General features: G+C 36.9%; 1 protein-coding gene across 1 annotated transcript in view; it reads left to right on the forward strand.

The window, feature by feature from the left end:
• Positions 1-26,496, forward strand: part of LOC131074961 (chloroplast stem-loop binding protein of 41 kDa a, chloroplastic) — a 126,255-nt gene that overhangs the window by 89,875 nt on the left and 9,884 nt on the right. Inside the window, exon 4 of the mRNA XM_058011716.2 lies at positions 10,784-10,925. Coding sequence (XP_057867699.1) covers positions 10,784-10,925 — 142 coding nt within the window. The remainder of the gene's footprint in view (positions 1-10,783; positions 10,926-26,496) is intronic.

Below are 26,496 nucleotides of genomic sequence, written 5' to 3' on the forward strand. Positions count from 1 at the left end.
TATCTCCATTAATAATTTGACGTCCCCTTTTTGACATAAAATTCGCCTAGCAATTGGGAGATATTAGGCATTATTTCCAAAGTCAATAAATTAGTAGTAACTAATCAAATTAATTAAATATTAAACCTTAGGATAAGGAAATAATATTTAATTATGTCACTTATGACTCCAATATTGATTATTGTCAAAACCAAGATGAAGCTGAGCCAGGAAGACCACTGAACTGCTGCAGGATCAGGACCCTGTCTACTGCCAGAAATAGAAATATGCCATACTGCCACTTACTAAAAATAGTAAGTCATGAACTACTGCTCCGAAAAGCAAGATCTTCGCGCCCAGTGACAGAGCATGGAGAGCTCAGTAGGACAGTATCACCAAAATGGCCAACCCCTGACTTACTAAAAATAGTAAGTTCTCGCCTCATCAATGCTGGACCCTCATTCTTCATTCCACCTAGTCTACGGGTCTCAGGAATAGGCTAATGGACCACTGGGACATTACATCAATCCTATCCATGAATTCGTTGGGAGCATAGATTGAAAATGAGACAAATTTAGCCTCTCCTTTTTCAATGGTAACCCATATAGCTCTGCTGCATGGGGAGGTAGCAGATGCAGTTACAAATTATGCCCAATTTTTGGATAGAAGTATAACTGCCCCTCCTTTCCCTTTTTAATGCTTAATGAGATGAATTTTTCCATATAAAGTTAAGGTTGGTCTCAAGTGCAAATCTAGTAGCTTTGATTTCCTACAGGAGGACTACATCGTTATATTTGTCCAGGTTAAGAAACCTCTTGACAATGTATTTTCTATTAAGGGACTCAAGTCCCCTAACATTCCATGAAGTACAGTTAAGAACCATGACAAACAATTATTGAGAGTCATCCATTATAGTCCTAAAGTTATCAAAGCATTTAGGCATCTTGCCTTTTATTTCTTTCCTCTTAGAGAAAGGCTTAGAGAACTTTTCCTCTTAAGTTTGGTGAGGTTTAAACTGCCCCCTCCCTGTTGGGATGACCTTTTCCTTTCTACCCCACCTAGGAGTAGGGGAAGAGACAAAACAAGGAATCGGCTGACCTTCTGTGGTCTCCTTCTTAGTCAAAGGCTCACTAGCTCTTGCAGGAATCTCTATGTTCACTACTGTTAGTGCATCTTGTTTCTCCTTATCAGTCTCATATTGGTTTGCGCCAAAATTGAAGCATTTAGTTTTGGGGCCTAAATTTCACTCCATGCCTATATCCAACCCATAAACAATATTGTCATCATGGCTGGGTATATTCACAGAGTGGAGGGATAAATGCTCTCTATTATCTATATTCAAATTGTTATTAACCTCCAAGTATTAGTAGTTTGTTGGCCCACAACACCATCTTGGTCTGGGATATTCTTGTCACTAAGCTTAGTATCAACTTGTAGCTCATTATTAACTTTAGGTCCCTTATCCTCAATTTGTGTGCTATGAGGCTTGGGTGATGAATTGATGTATAACTTCTAATTTTCCTCTTATTTAGAGGTGTTTGCAACTAACTTGCTACTAGTACTTTGCAGGTTACTAACTGTTGTGACCTTTTCACACATCGCCCCATTGCTAACGGGGACCCCCTCTTTTGCCAGCTTCCTGCATTGTTAGGTTAGGGTTTTGGCTGCTTAGTGGGCAATTTTGCGTTTCCCGCACCCGAGTCTTGAAGTTTTGATCATGCCTAGTGCCGTCTAGGGTTTTTGAAGTTATAGGATCAAGTTGCGAAAAGTTGATATTTTAATGATCCTAAGTTTTGCTAAGTGTTAGACCTATTGAACATTAACGTGTTTTTAAAGATGCGCATCAAATGATTTTAAAGTGCCAAGGTATTCACAGACCTTTTGAAGTCGTTTGCTTGCTCCTAAGGTAATATTTAAGTTGGTTTTGCACTTTATTCCAATATTTTCCTAGCATTTCGCTCATATTTTTGGAAATTTAGTCTAAGTCCAGTTAAATTTAAAGTCGCTGAGTGATTTTGAGTGGTTAAAATGATAAAATCTCAAGGAAAATTCATATTCCAAGGGTTAAAGGGTCAAAATCCATGCTAGAGGTGTTTTTTCCCCTCACATTCCAGACTACCCAACCCATTCCCCCACTCAAAATCCATACTACACATGGGTTTCCCCTGGAATCCATATTGGCCACTAATTTCCCCCACTGTTTATCCACACTTGGGTCGAATTTCCCCTAGAAATGTTAAAACTTGGCTAAGTGTCAGAATTTATCCAGACTGCCATCAAATTTCCCCTGGGAGTGCGGACTAGAGTGCAAGGATAATTCCATGCCTGGGTCGATTTTCCACCAGGATTTTTGTGACAACTAAGTAAGGATTTTTGTCTGGATTATTATCCAAATAGGGATCGATTTTCCCCCGAGCATTTTTGTAAGGATTTTTGTTCGGATTTTTATCCAGACAGGGATCGATTTTCCACTGGGAACATTGTGAAGAGTTTTGAGTCCGGATTTTTGTCCAGACTAAGGTCGAATTTCCACCAGGGAGGTATTTTTCAAAGTTAAGTGATTTTTGAGTGTGGATTTTTGTCCAGACACCCATCGAATTTCCCCTGGGGGTGATTTTTGCAAAATGAGTGCATTTTTGTCTAGATTTTTGTCCAAACTCATATCGATTTTCCCCTGGAGGGTGATTTATGTGCATTTTGATGATTTTGAGCATGGATTTTTATCCAAGCATGGGTCGAATTTCTCCCATGGGGCAAATTTTGACACTTAAGCGATTTTTGAAGGGATTTTTAAATCCCAACCTATAGCGATTTTCCCCTGGAGGCTTTATTTTGGATTTAAATTGGAATATTTTAAATAAAAGCCCCATTTTGATTGCTTTTAAATAATTATTAAATGATTATTTAAAGTTTAAAAGCAAATTTAATAACTTGCAATAATTATTAAATGTTTGAATCTTCTAGAAGCAAGTTAGGGTTTCACCAAGCAAGTATTTATACAAGTGTTTTTTATCCCACATTGCTTGTGTGGTGAAAGAGGGAGATGAAAGCAAGTATATGAGAGGAACTTCAGCATTATTTTATTATTATTTCTGCCAGGTGTCTCCATGAAAGCGATTTTTCTCCAAGTTGGGCGAATTTTTTAGCAAGGCGTTTTGTGAAGTGTGGGATTGAGGATTTATTTTCCTCCATTTTTTTCAGCTTGCTGATCTATCCTCCTTGGCTACCATTAAAGACCAGTTTCAGATTTTCGATTTTGCTAAGTTTGGCGATTTTTTCCAAATTTAGCATTTTTTGGTGAAAGTTGACAAATTCACGATTGGAGACTTGGGCGATTTTTCCTCCACCATTTTTGCTGCTGTTCAGACCTTCATTGTTGCAGATTGCTGCCATTAACAACAATTTTCAGAATTTTGAAAATTTCAATTTTTTGCTAAGGCGATTTTTTGTGTTTGGGGTATCCAACCCCAACTTGGGCGATTTTTCCAGATTGCTGCCATCCTTCATTGTTGCAGATCAAGGCTGCCATTGACATCAAATTTTCAGAATTCCATTTTTGGCGCTAGACTTGGGAAAATTTCGATTTTGCCTGGGAGGTGTTTTGGTGCCATGTTTTGATGATTTTCATGCATGTTTGGTGGCTGCCATCACTTCCAGCCTGCTGATTCGCTTCAGATCTGAGTTTTACTTCAGATTTTGATCTCCATTAATGGCTGCCATTAATTTTTAGACTTAAGTTTTTATTGCCCAGCCAATTCCAACTTAAACATTTAGCATTCAGAGGTGTTTTATGCAGTTTTCTGTGCACTTTTTAGACCATTTTATCGCTGTTGCAGGTCTGAAACTCCATTGTTGGGCGGTTGTCCTCAGAAATTTTCATTTCCAGCCACCTAACCAACTTTGGCGAATTTGCTTAGGGCTGTTTCCTTAGCAATTTTTCATCATTTTCAGGGATTTAAACCACCTTGCAAGGTGTTGGTAAGTCTGAAGTATTCGATTGTCAGACTTGTCCTCAGAAAACTAAATTTTACCAGCCATACTTACATTCCAGAAAATGATTGTTTTCATCAATAAAACTGATTTTTATTGATTTTATGCACATTTTGAAGATTACAACATGTTTTTGAAAGTCTGATTTTTTCAGGTTATCTTCAGGATTTTGACCTCCATTGTTGACTGCGGAAGGTGTCTTCAGACATTCATTGTGTGAAAACACAACCTTTCACACCTTTCCTTAGTCACCACTTATCCGGTATACTCCTTTGCATTCTTGCTTGCATATTTTCTAAGCGTAAGGAGGTATTAAATGAATTTTATGGAAGGCTTCCATGCCTTAGTGTTGTCACACTCTGAACGTAATTGCTAAAATTTACCAAGTGTATGGATTATTTTCCTGACTCCATGCTCTAAATCAACTAAATCTTTAGAAAGTCAGGAATTTTATTACAAGTATTTATTTTATCCTAGGACTAACTTCCAGCTTCGTACAGGTGCGATGTCAAAATCAGGATACAAGGAAAGGAAAGAGCTGTTGAAGATGTTGGATTTTATCTAAAGTTTAAGATTTCATCCAGATGGAAGGAGATCACTGATACCAACATGCATTTCCTGGACTTTGACCAAATGCAGCGTCGGCTATTCGGATCTAGAGATCAGGTTCCTTCTCCAGCATATGCGAATATTATGAAGAGTGGCATTTTCCATGCCACTGGGTTTCCACAATCCATACAGTGCAGTGAGTTGATCCTGGAGTGTGCACGATGTTACGATCGGCTCACAAGAATGATCAAGAGTCCTAAGGGTGTTGTCATCGCCTACCTTGCTGAGGTGTTCGGAATTCCACGCGGAACAGACATGAAGGACGTGACCAAGGAAGATTATGCAGACAGATACACGAAGAAGATGGGTGTATGCAAGAGTTTAATTAATAAGGAGTGGATGATTGAACCTAGGAATCATCATTCCAAGGCTCCCAAGACACTTATGTGCATAGACTTTAAGGAGGAATATAGTGATTTAATATTCCTACTCAATAGAGTGATGGGAATGCCGCAGGGAGCAATATTTCATGGGTGGATGTTCTACTTCATCCAGGATTGTCTTAGAGGAACACTGGTGAATTGGTCCAAGATCATAAGTGACAATCTGGATTTCCAGCTGAGGAATGTAGAGCGATCCAAGTCCTTCGCCATGACTTCTTACCTGGTGTACCTACTTGCACGATTTGTTTCATACAGAGGATTAATGTGCAAAGGTGAAGTCGGGAATGGGCAAGGACAATTCAAGAGTTATGAATGCTACCCCCAGCTGAGTATGCACAAAATTGAAGACTACAAGAGAGTGAATGATGCATTCACTATGTACATCACGCGGATGCTGCAGGGCGGAATCCACAGAAGATTGTCCAAGGAGGCAATAGAGTTAATAGAGAAATATGGATCGTGGTATATACAGTTCCCCACTTTCACGTACCTGAGGATTCATGGGTTTCAATCCGAACCCTACAGACTTCCTAGGTATCCTACCGACAGAATGATATTGTTGGAAGTGGTGAGACAGCTTCTAGAGTTCGATGTTATCCAGGGAGAGAAGCATAGGACAGGGATGACATTCCCTATTTCAGTTGGGAAGATGTCAGAGGTCTGCCAATCCACCGTAGCTGCCAGCACTGCAGGTGAGCAACTCGCATTCTATAGATTTGCTACCTATAAGAAGAGAGAAAGATTTGATCCAGACAAGAAGGTCGGAAGGATCAGGGGAGAGAAGTTCGCTCATAAGATTGACATAGAAGATTATTGGGCTAATTTGATGGACGAGCAAGCAGTGAAGAGGAGAATGTGGTCCAGAATGTTAGTAGATTTCATGAGGAAGTGTGGACTTTTCCTCGTTCCTGATCAGGTATTAGATGATAGAGATCATACACATCCACAGTATGAGAATGAAATGAAGAAGGCAATCCTATTGCCTAATTGGTCAGAGTCAGAAGAGATTGACCTGTGTGTATTGATGAGAGAGGTCTTGAATTTCTCCCGCCTATGGGTGGATATATAGATGAATAAGTTAGCTGACATGGTTGTTCCCTTCACTTATGAAAGGATGAAGTCGGAAGAGTCTACTTCCGAGGATGATCAGAGGACTGTCAGTGATGTCAGGATTTATGCAGACGAGGAGAGTCAAGCTCCCAAGAGAAGGAAGAACATGCCAGGAGAAGTCAAGGCCAGAGGGAAGAAGATTGAGGATGTAAGGAAGAAACAAAAGACTATCATTCCTCCACTTATCATTCCTTCACCCCCTCCTAGTGTCTCATCAGTCGAATTGATTGAAGTAACAAAACAAAATAAGGAGACTCAGCAGTGTTCCAACACAGTGATACTACTAGAGAATACTCAGGAATTTCATGCCGCAACGACATCTACACCTCCTGATGAGAATGATGACCATCTGGGATCCCTTACTGTCCTTTTGGAAGTTAGTTTGGGAAATGATGTATATGATTGGACCCGGAATAATCCTGATGATAATGAGGATGTTATCTCGGGCATTGAAAGGACTTGATCAAGAAGTATGTCTTGATGATGGTATGGAAATGGCCGCTATTCCTGAATGGCTGAGGAGAAGCATGGCAAAAAGTAAACAAATGATAGAGGTACAACCTATTGATGATATTGATGACTGCCTAGCTAGGAGTGCTAAGAAGAAGGAGCCCAAGAGAGCGGAGATTTTGTCGCACATAGCTAGAGATGAGATAGGAATGCGGATTGCGCAGATTGCTGTTCCTAGAGCCGGGGTGACAGCGGACACTGCTAGTCCCATGGATTTCCAGATCACTTCAGTGGCCCTTGGTTGTCCATCCGCAGGGCAGGAATTCCAGGAGATTGGTGACAACCTCCAAGCAATCAACGCAAAGTTAGACACAGCGATTGCGGAGAATGAAAGGTACAAAGAAGAAAATATTAGACTCAGAGAGTATATTGCAGGGACAAGGCGTGGAAATCCCACCCTTATTTCCCCTATTGCGGTTGACCATGGAATACATTCACACTGCGAGGTAGCAAGAGGTACACACTCGGAGGTGGAAAAGTGGATTGAAAGCACAAGAAAACAGGCAGATGATTTCCTTACTCAGTTTGTCCAAGCATATGATAAGACAACATCACTTGTATTCAGAATCCAGTATTTGGAAGGAGTTTGGGAAGAATTCCGGCCTATCCAAGAAATGACTATTCCACGCCTCTTGGCATTGAAGAAGGTTCCTAATTCCACCTTGGTCAGCAAGAACATTGTGCACGATGGAGACAGATACGATTTCCATGGCTGGTATTGTGCATTAGCCTTGAAGAAATTAGCTTATGAGAATGCCCAATCGAGTTGTATGGAGATGGAAGGATTAATTCAGGACATTCAGATGAAGATCCTTGCCTCGATTGAGGAATTATTGGGTGTTGATGTTAGTGATGCTAGTGGTTTACACTTAGCTGAATTAAGAGACAAGATGAAATTTATGTATTTTTGCCAGTTGGACTCTTTGAAGAAGAGTCAGATTGATGACTTGGTCTCTTTGTTGATTCATGTTCATAATTCGCAGAAGCTCATGCCTGAATGGGAGAACACTTTGAATGCTTGCTTGGATTCATTGGATGTGATTGATTTACAGCAGGATACCTTGCCTAGCATTTCCATGGAGGAGTTAGATTCAGTATTGGTTAGATTCTTGGAGTATGCTAGGAGAGAGAGAGATGCAGGGAGGAATCTTTTGGAAGATTCCCTATATGATGACTAGGTATCTTTTCATTGGGCCATATGTTGGTGGCGCCATTTTTGATGTAACCCTAATTAGGGCAATTCTAGGGTTTTGTTGGCATGATCTCGGCCGTTGATCTTAGATCAATTTGGGCCATCCATTTTTGTAAGAGACTCTATATATGCCCCTTTGTCTCTCATTTGTAAGAGAGAGTTTTTGTAGAATTGTTGGTATATGCTGCAACTATTTGAATCCTAATCATTGTTCAATTGTTGGTGATTTTGCTCTTCAAGTGTTGTATTTGCATTCATGGTTCTCAATTCTTCCAAGTTAGATTAGAATTTAGATTAGGATTTATTTTCATGTATGTTAGATTGAGTGAAAGATTTGTTGAATTCATTTGTGTGGAATCCTTAATCCATACCACTAGCCTCTTTCTGCTGGTAAGTGTGCCTTGTGTGGTCAACTGGAATTTGAGTAAGTATAACTTCAACTATTATGCGTCCGTTGACAAGCATCAACTTGGATGGTGTCTACGTTTGATAGTAATAGTTTGAAAATCATTAAGTATACCTTAGATGATTGCACTAAGCTTGTGTCAATACCTGATTGTGAGACCTTGCCTGGTTTGATTCCACTAGATCCATTCATCATTTCCTACATTCCTAGGATTAGAATAGATTTCCTGAACCCTATTCTTTTTCCCCTTTTTTTAGTAAGAAGTAAATCCAGAGCCTTATTGATAAATCTTAAGTTGTCAGCACACCTATTCCACATCATTCACGATAATCCAAACATTTGTGTAAGTCCCCAAAGTGAAACACAACAATTCACATCAACCACTGAACTTACCCACTCGTCAAGACCTGACATGTAGAAACCTTGGAATCATTTTAGTCGATCTCATTCTTAGCATCTGAGGTGATTTTGTTCAAGAGAGGGTAAATTACTTTGGTAATTTATTCTGTATTGTTATGTGCATAAAAAACACATCAACACTAACATTTTGGTTTTTTGTTCAATTTCAAAGACAATTCTTTTACCATAAAATGTGCTCTATTCATGATTTTTTGGTCTTGGTTAACATTATTTGTGCTATCCATAGTTAAATCATTGCCACTGCCTTTATTATTCAGATATTTATCTAAAAAACTTATTTTAATGTCCTCAACATCCACTATATTCCCATTATTAGTTTTAATAGGATTGTTACTATTTAGGGCAATGTTTTGCCTAATTCTATGCATGGCCTATTGTTGTGCATTTTTTTTTTAACAATGTTTCATTTTGTTCCACCTCCAAGTTGGAGACTTGTTTCCTCCAAGGGTTTTGGGGCAACTATGAGGGAGTGGAATTTCTAACTCCCAAGCAATTGGTGGTACTAGGGTCAAGTTTAGTCTTCTCCAACTCACCTATTGGGGGACTAAAAGAATGTCAAAATAAGGTTAGAAGATAACCTTGATAATTGACTATTCAAATTCATCACTTCCATTGGTGAAGCAATATAGGGGCTATTCCCTTGTTGCTTACTTGACAAAAGGTATAGGTTTGAGTTTGAACTATTAGAGGTAACCGTCTTTCTAGATACGCCAGGTCCATCTCCTTATATGAATGATGAAGAAAGAATGTATTTGTTCCTATTTGTTGAGATCAATGGTTGGAAATAAATCCCACCCAAAAGAGTGGCTTAGATTTGCATGCACTAACTAGTTTGTGCCATTTCCCACTCAGATTTTAAATTTGAATTTGTCTTCACACATAGGTTGGAGATTTTGAATTTTTCGTTACTTGTTGCACTTCCACACAATTTAAAAACTCTTGAACTTCACAAAATTCATAACTTCATCCTTTTCACCTCTTCTTTCATTCCCTTTCCTTCTCTTTCTTCTCTTCCTTCACCTTGTTGCACTTTTTCCTTCTTTGTGAACCCTTTTGGCATTTCACATTGTTTGTGAATTCATGAACTTTGTGACATTACAAACCTGTGGGCTTCTTTTCTTTGTCACCCTTTTTGTAGTGTTCAGAACCTTGCATTGTTGCACTTTTCACTAATTCATGAACTTCGCAATAGGCAAAACCTTATTGCACATGGCTTGTGAGCTTTGCAAAGATCATACTTTAGCTTCTTTTCCTTTGTTACCTCCTAGAATTAGAAGTCATTCAAGGTTTTGGACTTCACAGAGAAACATTAAATCAATTATTTTCTAATTTTTATATGTTAACCAAGTGGAGATAAGAAATGAGCAGCTACTACCTCCAAATTGGAATGGTCAGAAAGAATACATTACGTTGCAAGCCTATTTTCTACACATGTTGAGGCTGCCTCAAACATGGACTTGCAAATCTAGGCAGGATTTGATGGGTCCTAACACTATGATCAATTTGTTGATGTTCCATGCATGGATTAAGAAGAATCTAAGGTGCTCATTCTAGGAACCTTTAGAGCAAGGGTTTTTTTAGCTTCCTAGATGCCCACTTGCTTTTAGGAGGTTTCTTTGGATGCCTCGGAAAACTAGGTCTCATGGGAATTTTGAGGACTTCTTTATTTTTGCTTTACTTTAGACCTATTGATTCCTAGATCTCCAGATTTTGGGGATGAGATTATCATAAAGTGGGGTTTTGCGTTTGCCTTGTTTCTCTCTTTATCCTTGTTCCTGGAGGTCAGTGACAAAGGCAAATTTGAAGCTTTCTGCTTTCTCGATTTTATATTGGAAGATTTTTTATGCACCAGGTTTCAAGTAAGGTATTATAGGCATCTTCAAGGAATTATTTCTTCTCTAAATGTGTAAGTAATCCCTGCACCATTGTGCAAGTAAAAATTTCTCTTCCAAACATTATAGCTCTTTGAAGAGGTTTCATAGTTTAAAATCATAATTGAAAATAAGTTAAACAAATACTTCTTAGTATTATGTAATGATGGATTTATAAATGTCTGCAAACAAGTTCTGCTTGCTAAAACTAGGCAAAGATTTCTTGACAGCTAGAAATGATTGGAATGTCTAAAATTATTATTGGAAGAAAATCAAATTTTGATAGAAAGAAGAAATTGTTTTCTCTTTGCAGGATCTTGTGAAGATAGATGCTAGTCATGTGGCTGTGGAGGACCATATCAAAAGCTTATCTTTCAATAGTTTGGCCATATTCCGACCACAATACATGATTGGTTCTGGGAATAACAAAGATTGTGAAGAATGGTTTTTTGATCGTAAGTCAGCAACTTCCTTTCCATAGTCTTTGTTGCACTCCTAAAGAAGCATTATATCATGATGATAGATGGCAATAGAAACTTGTATAAATTTCTCTATTTCCCACCATAATGTTTTATTTCATTTTTGAACTTTTTGAAAATGTATTTTATATTGCACTGCACTTAAAATAGGTAAATATTCCTTGATTGTTGATTGCTGTATTTTTAATTTACTTTATTCCTAGTAGCATAGTTGTATTCCATTCACATGGCATATATATGACAAACTGAAAGTGTAAATGGAATAGAAGGATTTGTAATTGAAAAAACTTTACAAATAAAAAAACACTAAAATACTAATAAAAATATGGAGAAACAAATTGCCATTGTAATTTCATGTCAAATATAGTGCGTGGAAAGAGAAACAAGTTCAAAGTTCAAGCATCAGACATAAATAAAGATTCGATGCTGCCAATTACTATCAAATTCTCAATCAAGAATGATGTACTTCTTATAACCTAAGTCTTAAGAGTACTAAACAAAACTTGAAAAGATATTTACCCTTTAATAATTCTAAACTATAGAATGTGAAGTGGAAGATGGTGCCTCTAATCCCTATCCCCCTAAATGCAACTATTGTCTTGATCACCAGAAGTCTCAAATATTAGTGTATGCTAGAAATTTGAATTGATCAAACTTGAAATACTACTATATCGGAAAGAATCATACTCAAAAGACGAGTATGATCCTGGCTCAGAACGGATGCTAGCTATATGCTCAACACATGCAAGTCGAATGTTGCTCTCGTGCTCTCCATGTGGGATAGATAGTTGGGTGGCTCTAGAGATAGGCCAACCTCAGCACCCGGGAATCCCACTGCATATCCATAGTTGGCTAACGGGGTGGGCTCTCAGGAGGAAGAGGGGGCCCTAGGCTTTCTTTTGATTGGAAGGCCCTCTCCTACTACTTGTTCATAAATAAGAAAGTTAGATTGCTGATTATCCTTAAACTTCACTCAACTGCGATCCTTTCTGATTCAGGATCAATATCATTAATATCAATTGGTTTATCATCTTTGACACTAAATAAGATGAGCAACAAACAAGTTCTTTAATTATCAGTGCACACTAGATATTTGGATAGATTGAACTTGGAATACTTGAAGTCATAAATAAGAATGTTAGATTACTAATTATTGTTAAAGTTATTAAATTTTAGTGGTGTTTAAAATTTCTACCCTTGAATTTTTCTTGAGGAAAAGATGAAGGTTGTGGTTGAGGAAGACCAGACCATTCATCTATTGTTGGCTCAAGAAGTTGCATTTCTTAGAGTTTATATGTTCAAAATTTCAAATACACTTCTGTAAAGCGGAAAAATCGAACCCTAGTCGTTCTCCCCTCCCCAACTCCGAGGAGAGAGAAGGGAGAGTCACTAGGGTTGATGGTTTTCACTTAGGGGAGACTTTACATTCAAAAGAGGGGTTGAAACCCACAAGATCCAATCCCACGCAATGCAAGATTGGATTCTAAATGAGTTTCAAGGGTTGTGATAGCAAGGATACCCTCTTTTGTAAAGAAATGTAGATAGAAAGATTGAACTAGGAATACATAGAAAGTGAGAAAGATTCGTTTATAAACTGAGATAGGGATATAGGATGAAGCTGCGGACCTGGAATTAGCAGTAAAATGTCGAGACGGCGCTGTCCTGCAAATTTGAGCAAAAGTTGACGGGACGATGGCGCCCGGCGTGCACACGGTCCTTCGAAAATCCGCGAAACGAAGGGGGATCTGTTCGTCTCTGCACAAGGATTCTAGATCTTCAATTTCAGCCGCGTACCTGCAACCTACACACAGAAAAGCGAAGACGATTGGGGGGTTAGGGATTAGGGGTTTGCCCTTAGGTCAAACCCCGGTTTTGGAATTAACCAAGAAATGAGAAATGCTGTAAATGTAATGTAAAACAAGTACTAATACCTTGTTGTAAGGATGTTTGTATCCTTATATGCGAAGGTATAGATGATGTTGTTTGTTGTATGTTGTATGTTGTAGCATGTAATGTGTTGTAAGTGATCTCCTCTTCAATGGTTGAATCCTTGTCTTGAATGCAACACTTAGCCTTGAATGGAGACTTAGAATGATCAATTGCTTGAAGGAATGCTTGAATGCTTGAATGCTTGAATGTTTGAATATTGTTTTCACGCCTTGTACATATATGTCCTCTTTTCGACCTCCAAAATGGGAGAGGAAAAGTAGTTTTTATACTTGCCAATTAGGGTTAAAAGACTGATTTTCCCGACCTTAGGCCGACCAGGAAATGTTATTTTCCAATTTGCAAACAAAAAGGCCCGAAGTCCCATAGGAGACCGGGCCCAAAATAGGGCCAGGGACTAGGGCGCTGGGCGCCATGGTCCTGGGGGACCAGGGCGCTGGGCGCCCTGGTCCTGAAGGACCAGGGCGCTGGGCGCTCTGGTCCCACCTCCCGGGACAACGGGGTGCAAGGAGGATCAGACCAGGGTGCTGGAAAAATGCAGTTTTTGGTGTCGTGAGCAAGTTTCGGGGTCTCCATTCAGGTTTAGTGTTGCATCGCCATCGTGAAGACCCAAATGCGGTCGAAATTGCAAGTGTCGCAATTTTAGGACGCTACAACTTCAAGAACAAATTCTAGTTGAAGAAGTGCATGAGTGGCTTAGAATACTCATTGCTATCTATTGAAGCAATTTGGTTTCTTTACCAAAGTAGTCCCACCATTGCATTGGTATTAAATTAGCTGCAAAAGGAAAACATATTAATACACCCATAATTTATTTCAAATTTTCAATAAACAAAGTGTTATATGTTTGATTGGAAATTATTAATGTAAAATTGAATACTTGGTTTTAATTTTTTGAGTAAACTGCATATATGTTGGTGAAGAAGCCCTCGTCTTGTTGGTGATTTGGCAACTTTGCAATGGCTTCTTGTTGATCCTATACATTATGAAATTTTGTTTGCATTGCACTTAAATAGCTCTTCTATGATCTTTGCATCGTTCTTGAATGATAGACTATAAAAGAATAATGGATTTAAGTAATATCTTGTAGCATAGAAGTAACAATGCATTTGGTGATCACATCTAACATCAATAATCTTCCATATTGGCATGTGTTTGCAGTTGCACTCATTTTACATTTTGGACAACATGGCTCCCTTTGCTCTATGCATAGCCTTATAAAATAACACAGGTGGATTTTTTCCATCAACCAATTGCAGCACTTTGACCAAGGCCTTTGAAATTTGTAGAATCTCATATGAATGGGTTTGAAAAGACTCATAAAAAACAAGACAAGTACTAGTGATACCATACATGTGATTGGCTAAGCTACTTTCAACCTAATTCAATGAAAGAAGCATCTGCCTCAAGTTCATCTCTTGGACACAAATTTTGCAATGCAAGGGAGTGAAAAACCTTGTCACACCTAGTTGAATGAGCTTCTTTCCCTTAATGAAAGATCTCATTACATTGAACATCCTAGTGTGATCATATATGAATTTAGTGATGCATCTCCTGCTCTCTATGGTAGACTTAACTTGTGGAAGCTTGCTGATATCTGCTAGGGTTAAATCAAGATAATGTGCTACACATGGGCTTCATGGCAATGTGGGGTAATTTGCATCGAAAGTTTGCTTGCCATGCAAAAAACTAGGTGGGCTCATTCACTTACTAGTCGCGTCTACAAAGTTGAGGAAGGTTGTGCCACTCCTAGATGCCACAAGGAAATTGATGTATGATTTGTTTTATCAATTCACCCCTTTAGCATTATAGTGCAAGTTACTGTCATCCACTTCTTGTGATTCTCAACAAGTACCTTAGTAACATCCTACATTGTATCTTTAAGCTTATCAACTTTAAGACTCCCATGTGATGGGGCCTTGAAACCAAGACCCACAATAATAATAGCACCAATCATTGCTTTTCAATAAGGAGATTGTGCAATGTTGAATGGGATGCTTAAGTAGTAACAAGAACTAGCTTTTGTTAAATTGGCTTGTGCATAAATATTATTCCTTCATCCAATGCTTTCCTTTGATAGGTGGGATTTGGGTGTGGTATGGTGTGCAATTAAAACATTCACATTTTCCCAATTGTTGTTAGGTTTATTTGTAGAGGAAGGTGGTGTGATAGAAGTAGTGACTTGAATTTTTGTTTAAGTACCTTCTCATTCAAAGATCCCTCTCCAACTTTGGAGTCACTAAATGAGCTTGTGGATGCTTCAATTGTAGTTCTTTCTTTTTTTTACCTTGCTTTCTATGAAGACCTCAAGAGACAATTAAGCTTTGGTGGGTTATTTCCTTTGGAGACTTTTGCAAGCCTTCATATAATGCTCTGACAACTTTGTTAAATGTTATTTGCAATGGTTATTTCCTCCATTTTCATTCCAACAAAAATTGCATTTGAGTTGAAGCAAATTGAGCACGGATTCATATAGGCCCATATAGAAATCCCTCCAAGATTATGAGCTGAAATCATAAAAAGATGCGTGTTTCTTAGGTTTAATAAGAGATTAAAAAGCAAAAGCATAGAGCCATTAACTTTAATAAAACGAATTAAACCCAACCTTAGTGCTAAACTAGAAATAATAATTTAGAGTTAGGTTTGGCATAGCAAGTGCAATCCCTAAATTTTTGTTTTGTAAATACTAAATACAAAAAGGTGAAGAATCCAACACTAACCCTAAACAAAATATTAGGGTTAAAGTTAGGTTTAGCATAGAAGTGCAACTTAAAATTTTTTGTTTAATAAATCTCACAGGACTTAAAAACATAACGATAACTCGAAAGTGAAAAAATAGTTTAGGTTTGGCATAACAACAACTACTTGTAGGTGCCATGTAGTAAAAAAAAACCTAAAGTTGATCCTACGATAAAATGTTATTTTAGGGTTAAAGGTTATGATAGTGTTTCTTCGAGTTTTTAAGATGGGTTGAAATGAGGACATTGGGACATGGTTTGGGGACATCAAAAAATTTGCCAATTTCAGGGATGATAGGGGGATGGCAATTAATTAACTTAAGAAAACTAAATGTAAATGATATTTTAAAAAGTAAATACAATATGTTGAATTTGCATTGACAATACTCCTACTTCTATGTTTTTAGGGGGTTTTTACCATTTTTTCCATAGAAGTGTGTTTTCCACTCCAAGCATCCAAGTCCTTGCAATGTGGGGGATGTCAAATGGATCCTCAAGGACACGTCCCCATGGAACTTTGGTTTATAGTATTATGTTTTATGTTAGGATTTAGGGTTAAAATTGACTTCAACCCTAAACCATAAAATAAAAAAGGAACAACAAAGAGTTAAAAACCTAACTCTAACCCAACAAAATTAAACTAAAAGAAAAAAATACCTTACATGTCTTCCTCGTGTCACATTGAAGCTTGGTAATAAGTGAAAGGAATGTGGAAAGCTTTAAAATAAGAAATTTTGGAGGCATGCCCTAATTTAGTTTGTTGGGTCTAGTCCAATTCAATTTCTTTGATAGTTCATTGGCATTGTAATCTTTCTTGACCTTGTTTTAGCCTTTCCTAGTGCATCTAGTTATTGCTAACTTCTGAGTTTGTCTTCATTTCATCACCTCTTTCTTCCTTTTATTTTGACATTGGAAGGATGCAATTTATGCATTATAATGGCAGTTGCACAATGTATGGTATAAGATAAATAACCACGACAATTCTGCAAGTGCCTATATTATAAGCAAAAGCATAATTAAAATTATGCAAATACTCGTGTCATAGACAAAAACACCATGATGCTTACAAAACTACCATGATGGTTATGAAATCACCTTGGCAGGCTTGTAGTTGCAACTTACAAGTGACATTGGTGAATTTCCACTGCCCTTATGCATCCAAAAAGAAAATGAAAGATCACTAATGCAAAACAAGTGGTCTTGGATGCCTATAAAAGTTTTTTTACTTTTCTGCACATACTCAACCAGCTCAGTACACTCCCTGGACTATAAATACAAAAGTCTATGTGGGATTGGAAAATTGTGAGCAGCAGCCTATCCTCAATTTCTCTTGTCATCTACAAGCCTATACCAATGAATCCATGTCATTAGAGTGATAATTTTAGTTACTTTTTTCTACTAAAACTTGCTTTGAGTGTGGATCGTTGGCCTTGTGGTCTGTGTGTGACAGATATGGGACATAGCCCTCTCCACAATCACATTTACATTTCTTAGGGCACTCCTAGTCGAGCCTTCTACTCTTCACCCTAGTCTGTCATATTGTACATGGCATGTCAGAATTTTGTTTTGATCTTTTTGTAGAGTAGATATTAGATTAGTTTACTGGTAGTTAGAGTTGCTTTCACTTTACTGGTAGTTAGAGTTTGCTCATTTCCATTATGGATTTGCAAGGTTTGAGCTTTGGTAATACATAGGCATCATACTTCTGGACATCATGTCTTAAATTAGATTGTATTAAGAAGTCACTAGGAGTTTCTTGTTGAAACTAGTGTTTGTAAAATCGGTTGTTTTTGTGCTTTGGACATCGAGTCGAAGGAAGATCTGGGAGGTTCAGACTTTACTAACATATAGCAGTTATTTGATATTTCACTCTCTTTAAACATCCTTAAGTCTTGTTTTCATTTGTAGTTCTAGTTTTGCCTCAGGTTTACATTCTTTATGGTTTTTTTGGTTTCCTCCCAAGTGCTTGATGAAATACCTTAGAATATTCTTTCTTGAGTTCAAAACTTTTCAAGATTGATTTCTGTTTTCATCAGTCTTTTGGATTTACTAAGCTCGATTTCACATTGACATTGCTTTGTTGCATTTGGTTTTGCTGTTGAAAGTCTTCTTCATCGTCTCTGAAGTATCTTATTTTGTCATAATTGCATTCTTACTTGTACAAACCCCAAATAGATTCTCCACTTGCTTGTCAACTGATAATATTTCATTTTCAATATACTCACACACCCATTTTCTGTTCTGACTCTCACTCTGCACGTTCCGTTCTTGCATCTCGTTGCTTTTACCATCTACTTTACTTTTCTCAAGTTTATAACCCTTCTCTTTCACTTGTTATTCTTGTTTCATATCATTTTGAGACATTCTATTGACTTATGTTCTGTTCACCCATTTTTATATCTTCCTTAAGCTTTACATTCGCTGTCTTGACAAATTTTATGGCACTGACAACATTTGTCATGGTTTTGAAAGCATTCACAGCTTTAATAATTTTTCTGTTTTTGTGAATTTTAGGATGTTGCATGTTTCTTTGTTTGCTGTTTCCTTCCATTTTTGTCTTTATATTTGGATTCTATCGCACATATTGATCTGTTCCTTGCATGTTTTAATTATTGCTTCATGCTGTTTGTCCTCTATTACTTTTAGTCTTTTACAATTTCTCATCTTGCCGATTTTGCATAATTTTCAGCTTTTGAGTTTGGTTTGTACAAATTTTTAGACATGTTTGCATCTTGTCTTAAGATCTCTTTTTCATTTGGATCTTAACTTTGGGTAAACTCTTGCATTGAGCTTCTCATAAGCTTCCTATGCCTTTTATTTCATAGACTTGCTGGTTTCACATTTCTAGTTGATTCTTGTACATTAATAAAGTATAGTTCACATTTTCACATTTCCTAGCATCACATTGATGATCTTGATTCATTATATTTACCGTTTGACATCTTATTACCAATTTGCATTAGTTTTGGTGCCATTTTTTATTTTTCTTGAGCTAATATTCACTGTCTTTACACTTTTTATGGCAGCATTTTGAAAGCATTGACAACTTTTGCAGTTTTGCAGTTTTTGAAACTTCCTCTTTTTTCTGTTCTCTTCTCATCCTTTTTTTGATGTATATTTTGGTTCTGTTTCTTGCACATTTTGGCTACTAAATTAGGATCATACATTTATTGATTTTGGTCAATTAAATGTTGACAATAGCATCCATTGACAAATTTCTGAATTTCTTGTCTTGCTGATTTTTCCTAGTTTCATTTTTATTACTTTGTTCTTTCCAATTTTTTGTCTTACATCTTGCCTCAACATCTCTCTTGTATTCAGATTATAATTATGCATTACACACTTGCACTAAACTTCTCCGAGGCTTGATACATTTGCTGGTTTTTGGGTTAATACTAGTTTATTATTGTACTTTGGAAATATCTAGTTTGCATTTTTTGTCTCCAGCATTAGTTTTACCAAACTTACCAAAAAATCAATGAATCTCACCATGCTTGGTTTGGAAAGGCCTAAATGAGGCTTTCTCACCCATTTTATAGTGCTTGGCAAGTTTGACAAACTTATTGGATTTTGTATGCAACTTCTGGAATAGATTGTGTGAGTAATTTTTTTAACCATCAATGTTTCGAATCACACTCCGTGATTCATCATCAGGATGAAAGAGAGCTTAAGGAGTTGAAAGATAGTAGGATGCAGACCAAGGCAACAATATAAAGAGGTGTGAGCACAAGGACCAAAAAAATTGAAGGAACAAACAAGTAAAGAATAGAAAAAACAAAGACCAAAAAACGAAAGAGCACCTATGCCCAAAAACAAATGCACAAAAAGAATATGAATATGAATAAATAAAAGAAGAAGAAAGTATGAAAGAAGTAAATGAAAATAGGTGTGAGCACAAGGACCGAGGAGAACACAAGGTCAAAAATAGTAAATACAAAAAGATCAAAAAATTGAAGGAACAAACAAGTAAAGAATAGAAAAAACAAAGACCAAAAAACTAAAGAGCACCTATGCCCAAAAACAAATGCACAAAAAGAATATGAATATGAATAAATAAAAGAAGAAGAAAGTATGAAAGAAGTAAATGAAAATATCTATATAAATATATAAAAATATATGTGTTTGTCTGTCTGTATGTATATGCATATGTATACATAGTCATACATACATACATACATACATACATACATACATACATACATATATATATATATATATATATACATATGTATACAAACGTACATACATACATGCATGCATATATATATATGTCTGTATGCATGTATGTATATGCATATGTATACAGACATACATACATACATATATATATATATATATATATATATATATCTATATACATATGTATACAAACGTACATACATGCATGCATGCATGCATATAAATATATAATTAAAGACACATACACATAAACAAACACAAACACATACAAATGAAGAAACACATACATGCACACACCTACAAACACACACTCACACAAATAAACACCTCAAAAATTAAAAAACACACAACACAAGAAACTACACCAATCAAGAGATTGGAAAAATATATAACCGCAAAACTACAACAATTTTTGAGGTGTTTATTTGTGTGTGTGTTTGTAGGCATGTGCGTGTATGTGTCTGTGTTTGGTTTTGTGTTTGTTTATGTGTATGTGACTTTATTTATATATTTGTATTCATGCATGTATGTATGAACGTTTGTATACATATGTATATAGATATATGTATGTATGTATGTATGTATACATATACATACATACATACATACATATATATATATATATATATATATCCTTTTATTTGCATTTAGTGTTATTTTTATATATTTAGATATATTTTCATTTACTTCTTTCATACTTTCTTTTTCTTTTATTTATTCATATTCATATTCTTTTTGTACATTTGTTTTTGGGCATAGGTGCTTTTTAGTTTTTTGGTCTTTGTTTTTCCTATTCTTACTTGTTTGTTCCTTCAATTTTGTGAGCTTTTTGTATTTATTATTTTTGACCTTGTGTTCTCCTCAGTCTTGTTGACGTGGCTAGAGTTGGATTAACAACAACTCTCTCTGGTCAACGCATAATAGAATGTTCTTGCTGAGTGTTCTATCCTCTCGTGTAAGGAATCCCTAATGTTGTTTTAGTTGATCAAAGGGGACAACCTCAAGGTTCCAAATGTCAGTTCATGATTGCAGGGTAGCTCAACGGTTTGATGTGTTTTGTTGGAAACACAAGGGGCCTTACGTTTACAACAAGCTGGTCCGCTGCGATTCTCGGACTGCAAAGTAAAATCAAAAGGGAAGGGTTAAGGGATCCTAAGTACAATGATAGGAATGACTAGTGCTGCGGATAGATAGATTTCCATAAAATGATTCTTGTTTTGCCAGAGACACCCTCACAACTCGACAAGAATAGTGCAATCTCCAAGGGGATGAAGGATTTTCAGACTGGAGATACTCATCTAGGCACCCAACTTTGGTGCAGCCTAAAACAAATACATACGATTGAACTAAGCACAGGTAAGGTTCAGACTAACCATGCACGGTGACCTACAATCAGCAGGCCCCCAATGGTATGAACCTGAAATGCATCAAATACCCCCCACATTTTGCCATTAAAACCATTGAACTCTAACTAACCAACTAAAGGGGAACCATGCAAATAGAAGAAAACAAAGACAACAAACACCATATTTCAATGTTCATATATTTGCTTTAGTTGTCATTACAACAATTTTTGCAGTAGTTCTATGCTACTCCTAATCTACAAACTGCATCTAACTATTCTAACTCTTAAAGATCTAACTAATTCTAACCTCTTTGTTGGTGTTGGAAATAAGCCACACTTGGACCAACGATGGACTGGTCCAAGAGGGGCTAGTAGCTCAGTGGTAGAGCACTCCAGCAACGTATGGAAGTTCCTAGGTTCGAGTCCTAGCTGGTCCATGTCTCAACATGGTATCAGAGCAGGTCCAAGCTAGGAGCCCCAAGCACACGAGAGGTGTGGCTTAAGGGGGGGTGTTGGTGTTGGACATAAGCCACACCCAGACCGACGATGGACTAGTCCAAGAGGGGCCAGTAGCTCAGTGGTAGAGCACTCTAGCAGTGTATGGAAGGTCCTAGGTTCGAGTCCTAGCTGGTCCATGTCTCAACACTCTTAAGAGTCTAAAATCTACCTAGAATCTAACCCTTTACAGTGAGAAGCACCCTGCTTTTTATAGATTTTACAAATTGGACCAAAGGCCAGGATTGACTACATCCAAGGGCCCTGATTTGCCTTCTAGAACTTTGGCAGCCTTAACCCATGCCTATTTAATCCTCAGTTATCCTCCCAACCATATTCTCAACTACCTACAACTGTTTGGCATTAATTTAGGTCAATCCGGTAGTTGGAAATAATTGAGCTGCGTCCCCTCACTTTAAATTCATTAGACGGGGCCCACAGGGAGTCATGTACATTAAACAATGCAATTTTGCAACTGATTTTCTGGAATTAATTCCAGCTGTGTGTTTTTGAGAATGCATATTTGTAGCATTTTGTGTGATTTTTTGTCTTCAATCTTGCTGGTTCAGATGGTGGCGCACTTCCCCATGCTTCATCGCTTCAACCTTGCGCTCTGCAATGCGTTCTTGCATTGGCAGCGCTTGGGATTGTTGTTTTGATCTTGTGCTTTGCATTTTCGCTTCTCAGTGCCGATCACGATCCTGTCTTCACTTTGCGCTTAGGTTTTCTCCCAACTCCTTCCAATGACGTCGTCAATTTTGCAAACAATCAATTTCAACTTGGATTAATTACTTTGAAAAATTAAATAAATTAATTTAACAAATATTTATTTTTTCTTAAAAGGCCCCTCTTCTCCAGTATAAAATTCGGTCCTTGCTCTTAGAATGAGCGAACCTCCTTTGTGTGATTTTGCTCTAATTCTATCACTTGACTTGAAATGTGCGAGTTTTATTCTAAATTCTAATCACCCTTTTACCAAACACCAAGACTCGGTGGTTTGACATGGAATGCGTGAATTTTAATCTAAATGAGCGAACTCTCCTTCAACTTGTCAAACTTAGCTTTTGCCCCCCTCGTAACTTTTGGTGTTTTAACATTTTGGTGCAATTTTTCCTTTTAAATGCTTAAGTTATAATGCCCTCCCAATTTCGGGTGTTTTGATTGAATTAAGAGATTTTGGTTTTAAATCAAAATGCTTTCCATTTAAAATTTCGGGCATTTTGCTCAAAATATGCGATTTTAACTCAATTTTTTAAATGCCCTCTTTTGATAAATTTCGGCCATTTTCATTAAAATGGGCGATTTTTTAATCTGTCAAGTGAAAATACCTTACAAAACACAAAATTCGGCCAATTTGCTAAGAATGCACAACTTTTGGTTTTTAGCTTTAAATGCCTTACCTTAGTAAAATTCGGGATTTTGGGATGGAAATGCATGAGCTTTCTTCATTGGTTTCAAATGCCCCTCCTTTAATATGAAATTCGGGCCCTTTGGGGAATTCGAGCGACTTTTCTATTGCTTTTTCACTTAATGAAATTCAGCCGTATTGGTTGCCCTGCGCGATTTTCCTTGTGCTTCGGATTTTTAAGCAAAAATGAGCAATCCTTAGATCTTTGTTTGCCCTTCAAAACTCGGGTATACGGAAAGAAATAATTGACCTCTTATTCACATCTCGCCCTTAATGATTTTTGGGCATTCTAAGGAAAATGCGTGATTTTGTCAAAACGCGGGGATCTAAAAAAAATCATGTTTTTCTGCCATTTCGACTCTAGAGTGCGATGACTAGGGCTTCGTTTGTTCCCTCTGCAAGGAGAAGTTTGGGATTGCAAGCAAATCTGTGCGATTTTGGTTATGATTCGGGCTCTCATCTTGCGAAATGATTAAAAACCACCGAATTCTATCTATCCCCTGCTTGGCTTACAAATTTCGGGTTTATTCAATGGATTTGGAAAGTTCGATTTCTCCTTGAAATCGAAACACAACGCCCTTCCTTCTCCCTCACGGTCCGTCCAAAACAGAGGGGTCCCCGTCAAGATTGGGTGTGCTATGCAAAGCACAACAGGTCCTTGTGCTCACACCTCTTTATATTGTTGCCTTGGTCTACATCCTACTATCTTTCAACTACTTAAGCTCTCTTGCATCCTAATGATGAATCATGGAGTGTGATTCGAAATGTTGATGGTTAAAAAATTGCTCACACAATCTAATCTAGAAGTTGCATACAAGATTTGAACGGATTGTGGAAATCTTATAGCTTTCATTGGATTTTAATAGACTTGCATGTCTTGCTTCAGCTAAAAACACATGAAGAAGAAAGAAAGCCAAAATGACAAAATCTTGACTTAATACACGTGACATTGAGACAAATCAAAAGACACAAAACACACTTAAAAACCCCACAAAGCAAAAGATATAAAGCACTCACATTAATAATCACATAAAGCGCACACACTAATAATCACGCAAAGCAAAAAACAAACAAATAATTTTGGAGAAGGAACACAAAAAAGAAGCAAATAAAATAACAAAAATGTATATTTGATAATTTTGGGGCAGCCCATGCTGCAGTTGGAGCATCTAACAATGAATTTGGAGCAGTAAATTTTAGGTGCACGTCTTTTTTCTCTTGGTTATTTTTCATTTTTCCATTTTCTATTGTTAGTATCAAAATTAGTACTACAGAAAATTCACTATAATTATGTCATTTTTGTCATGTTGTCAATGCTAGTTAAGTATCCTTTAGGTCAAATCACTATGTTTTTAAAGTGTTGGTCTAGTTTATCAAAGTTGAGAATGTTTGTAGGTTGCTCAATAGTGGAGAGATAATGAGTGAAGATGGTCAAGCTCATGAATTACTAAACATTAGAGAAGGATGGGGAGAAGAGTCAGAAGATTTGGTCTTGAATGCAAGATTAATGAGTGTCAAATGGAATTTTTATATCACTTGTTTAATTGATGTATTAGCAAAGGGTTAAGCACAAAAGAGGCAACATAGAAATAGCCTCCAAGTAAACATGAGTTTAGTCACCAAACCTAGAGTGGCAAAGAATCTAGTGAACTGTAGCATGAGGGGAATCATGTAATGTCCCCTTCCAAAGAATCAATGATTTCTAGAGGTTAGCCTATGAATTTGGTTCCTGTAGGCTAACATGGTGATTAGGGGACCTTTTTGAGAGTGTTCTATGGCTCTTCAATTGACCTTTTGGGTGCTTATTGTAGTATTCTTCAGTTCAGTGTCCTAGTTTATTTGTGGTATGCCTTCCTAGGATAATTCAGGACTCTTTGGTACAAAATTACTATTTTTAGTAAGTCACGTGGACGTTTGGATCATACTTACTTTCCTAGTTTATTTGTGGTATGCCTTCCTAGGATAATTCAGGACTCTTTGGTATACAATTACTATTTTTAGTAAGTCACGTGGACATTTGGATCATACTTACTATTTATAGTAAGTTACAGGGTGGTCAGTTGGCATTATGTCTATTTTGGTAATGGAGGTGAATTATCACCATGGTTGGTCTTGCTATTCATCATGGTTTGGAGAATCAAATTAAGATATCATTATTATTAAAATAAAAATAATGTTTTAACTTTACTGATATTAATGAAATAAAGTGACTTTATGATATGACAATATAAAGTGGTAAAAGTGACTTAAATATATATGTATCATAAAGTAACTAAAGTGATTATGACCACCAACTTTATGAAGTTGAAAAGACATCAAAAATAAATAATTTTAATTGATTTAAAAAGTCGCCCTGAGTGTGGGTTTTGAGGAGGTATAAAAGCATACTTAATGCTTTCTCATTTTCATTCTTGAATGTGTATGAAAGAAGAGCTGAGAAGGGTTTGCTGGTTGTGTTGAGAGAAATGGATTTTTTAGTTTGAAATCCCTCAAGAGGAATGATATTTGCAGGTGTGAAAGATCACCCAAGAATACCCTGCTGATAACTCCATTCAGGGGTTGTTCTTGTGCTTCATTGGAATTTAGTTTGATAATGTTTTATCACTCATACAAGAGGAATACGTATGGCAGATTGGAAGAGGATGAATTGCAGATTTGTGGTGTTGAGCATTCATTTTGCTGGCCGTACCAATTCTAGGGCTGGCCGATTCATCTCAAGGACCTAGTGTAGGGTTTTCTAGGTTTAAACCAGAGCAGATTTAGATCAGAATCATCCGCAGACCCAAGGGCAACGAAATTGCAGATCTTTAGTTTACATCCCAGGCCATACAAATTTGCTGTTACCACTGATTATTTGTTGAAGTTAAAATAATTTCAAACAGTGCTATGCCTTGCTGATCCTTTGTACCAGATAGAGCATACAAACTAGGTATGCAATCATTCAAGATTTAAGCAATTATTTAGTTCTGATTTGTGGGTGATTATTTTTGAAAAGGTCTAGGAGTTGTGATTTCAGTATTTTCATTATTATTTCATGTATCTTCATTATATGCAATAAATATAAAAAAAATCAGAAATTGTAAAAACACAAAAAAAATCAGGAAAACAAAACTTCAAAAAAACAAATATCCAGATCAGGGTGGGATATTTCAAATCATCAAGTTTAATGGGTTGTGTTATTTATTTTAAATGATTGAACCGAAGAAAAGTTTTGTTATAAATGATGATAGGAAAAATGTGACTGGTAGGAAAGAGTCCAAGTGTTAAGTTATTTCACACATTTTGAGTGGTTGTAATAGGAAGAAAGTGCGACCAAGGTGGCAACATCGGAATAAAAATGCAACGTGAGCAAGGGGAAAGAGAATTAAAATATTTTCACACAAATTCAGTGATGATGCAACTTTAAATGCATGACCTTATTGGCATGGGTGGACA

The sequence above is a fragment of the Cryptomeria japonica genome, chromosome 11 (assembly GCF_030272615.1).
Source record: "Cryptomeria japonica chromosome 11, Sugi_1.0, whole genome shotgun sequence".
In the NCBI taxonomy this organism is placed as follows: domain Eukaryota; kingdom Viridiplantae; phylum Streptophyta; class Pinopsida; order Cupressales; family Cupressaceae; genus Cryptomeria; species Cryptomeria japonica.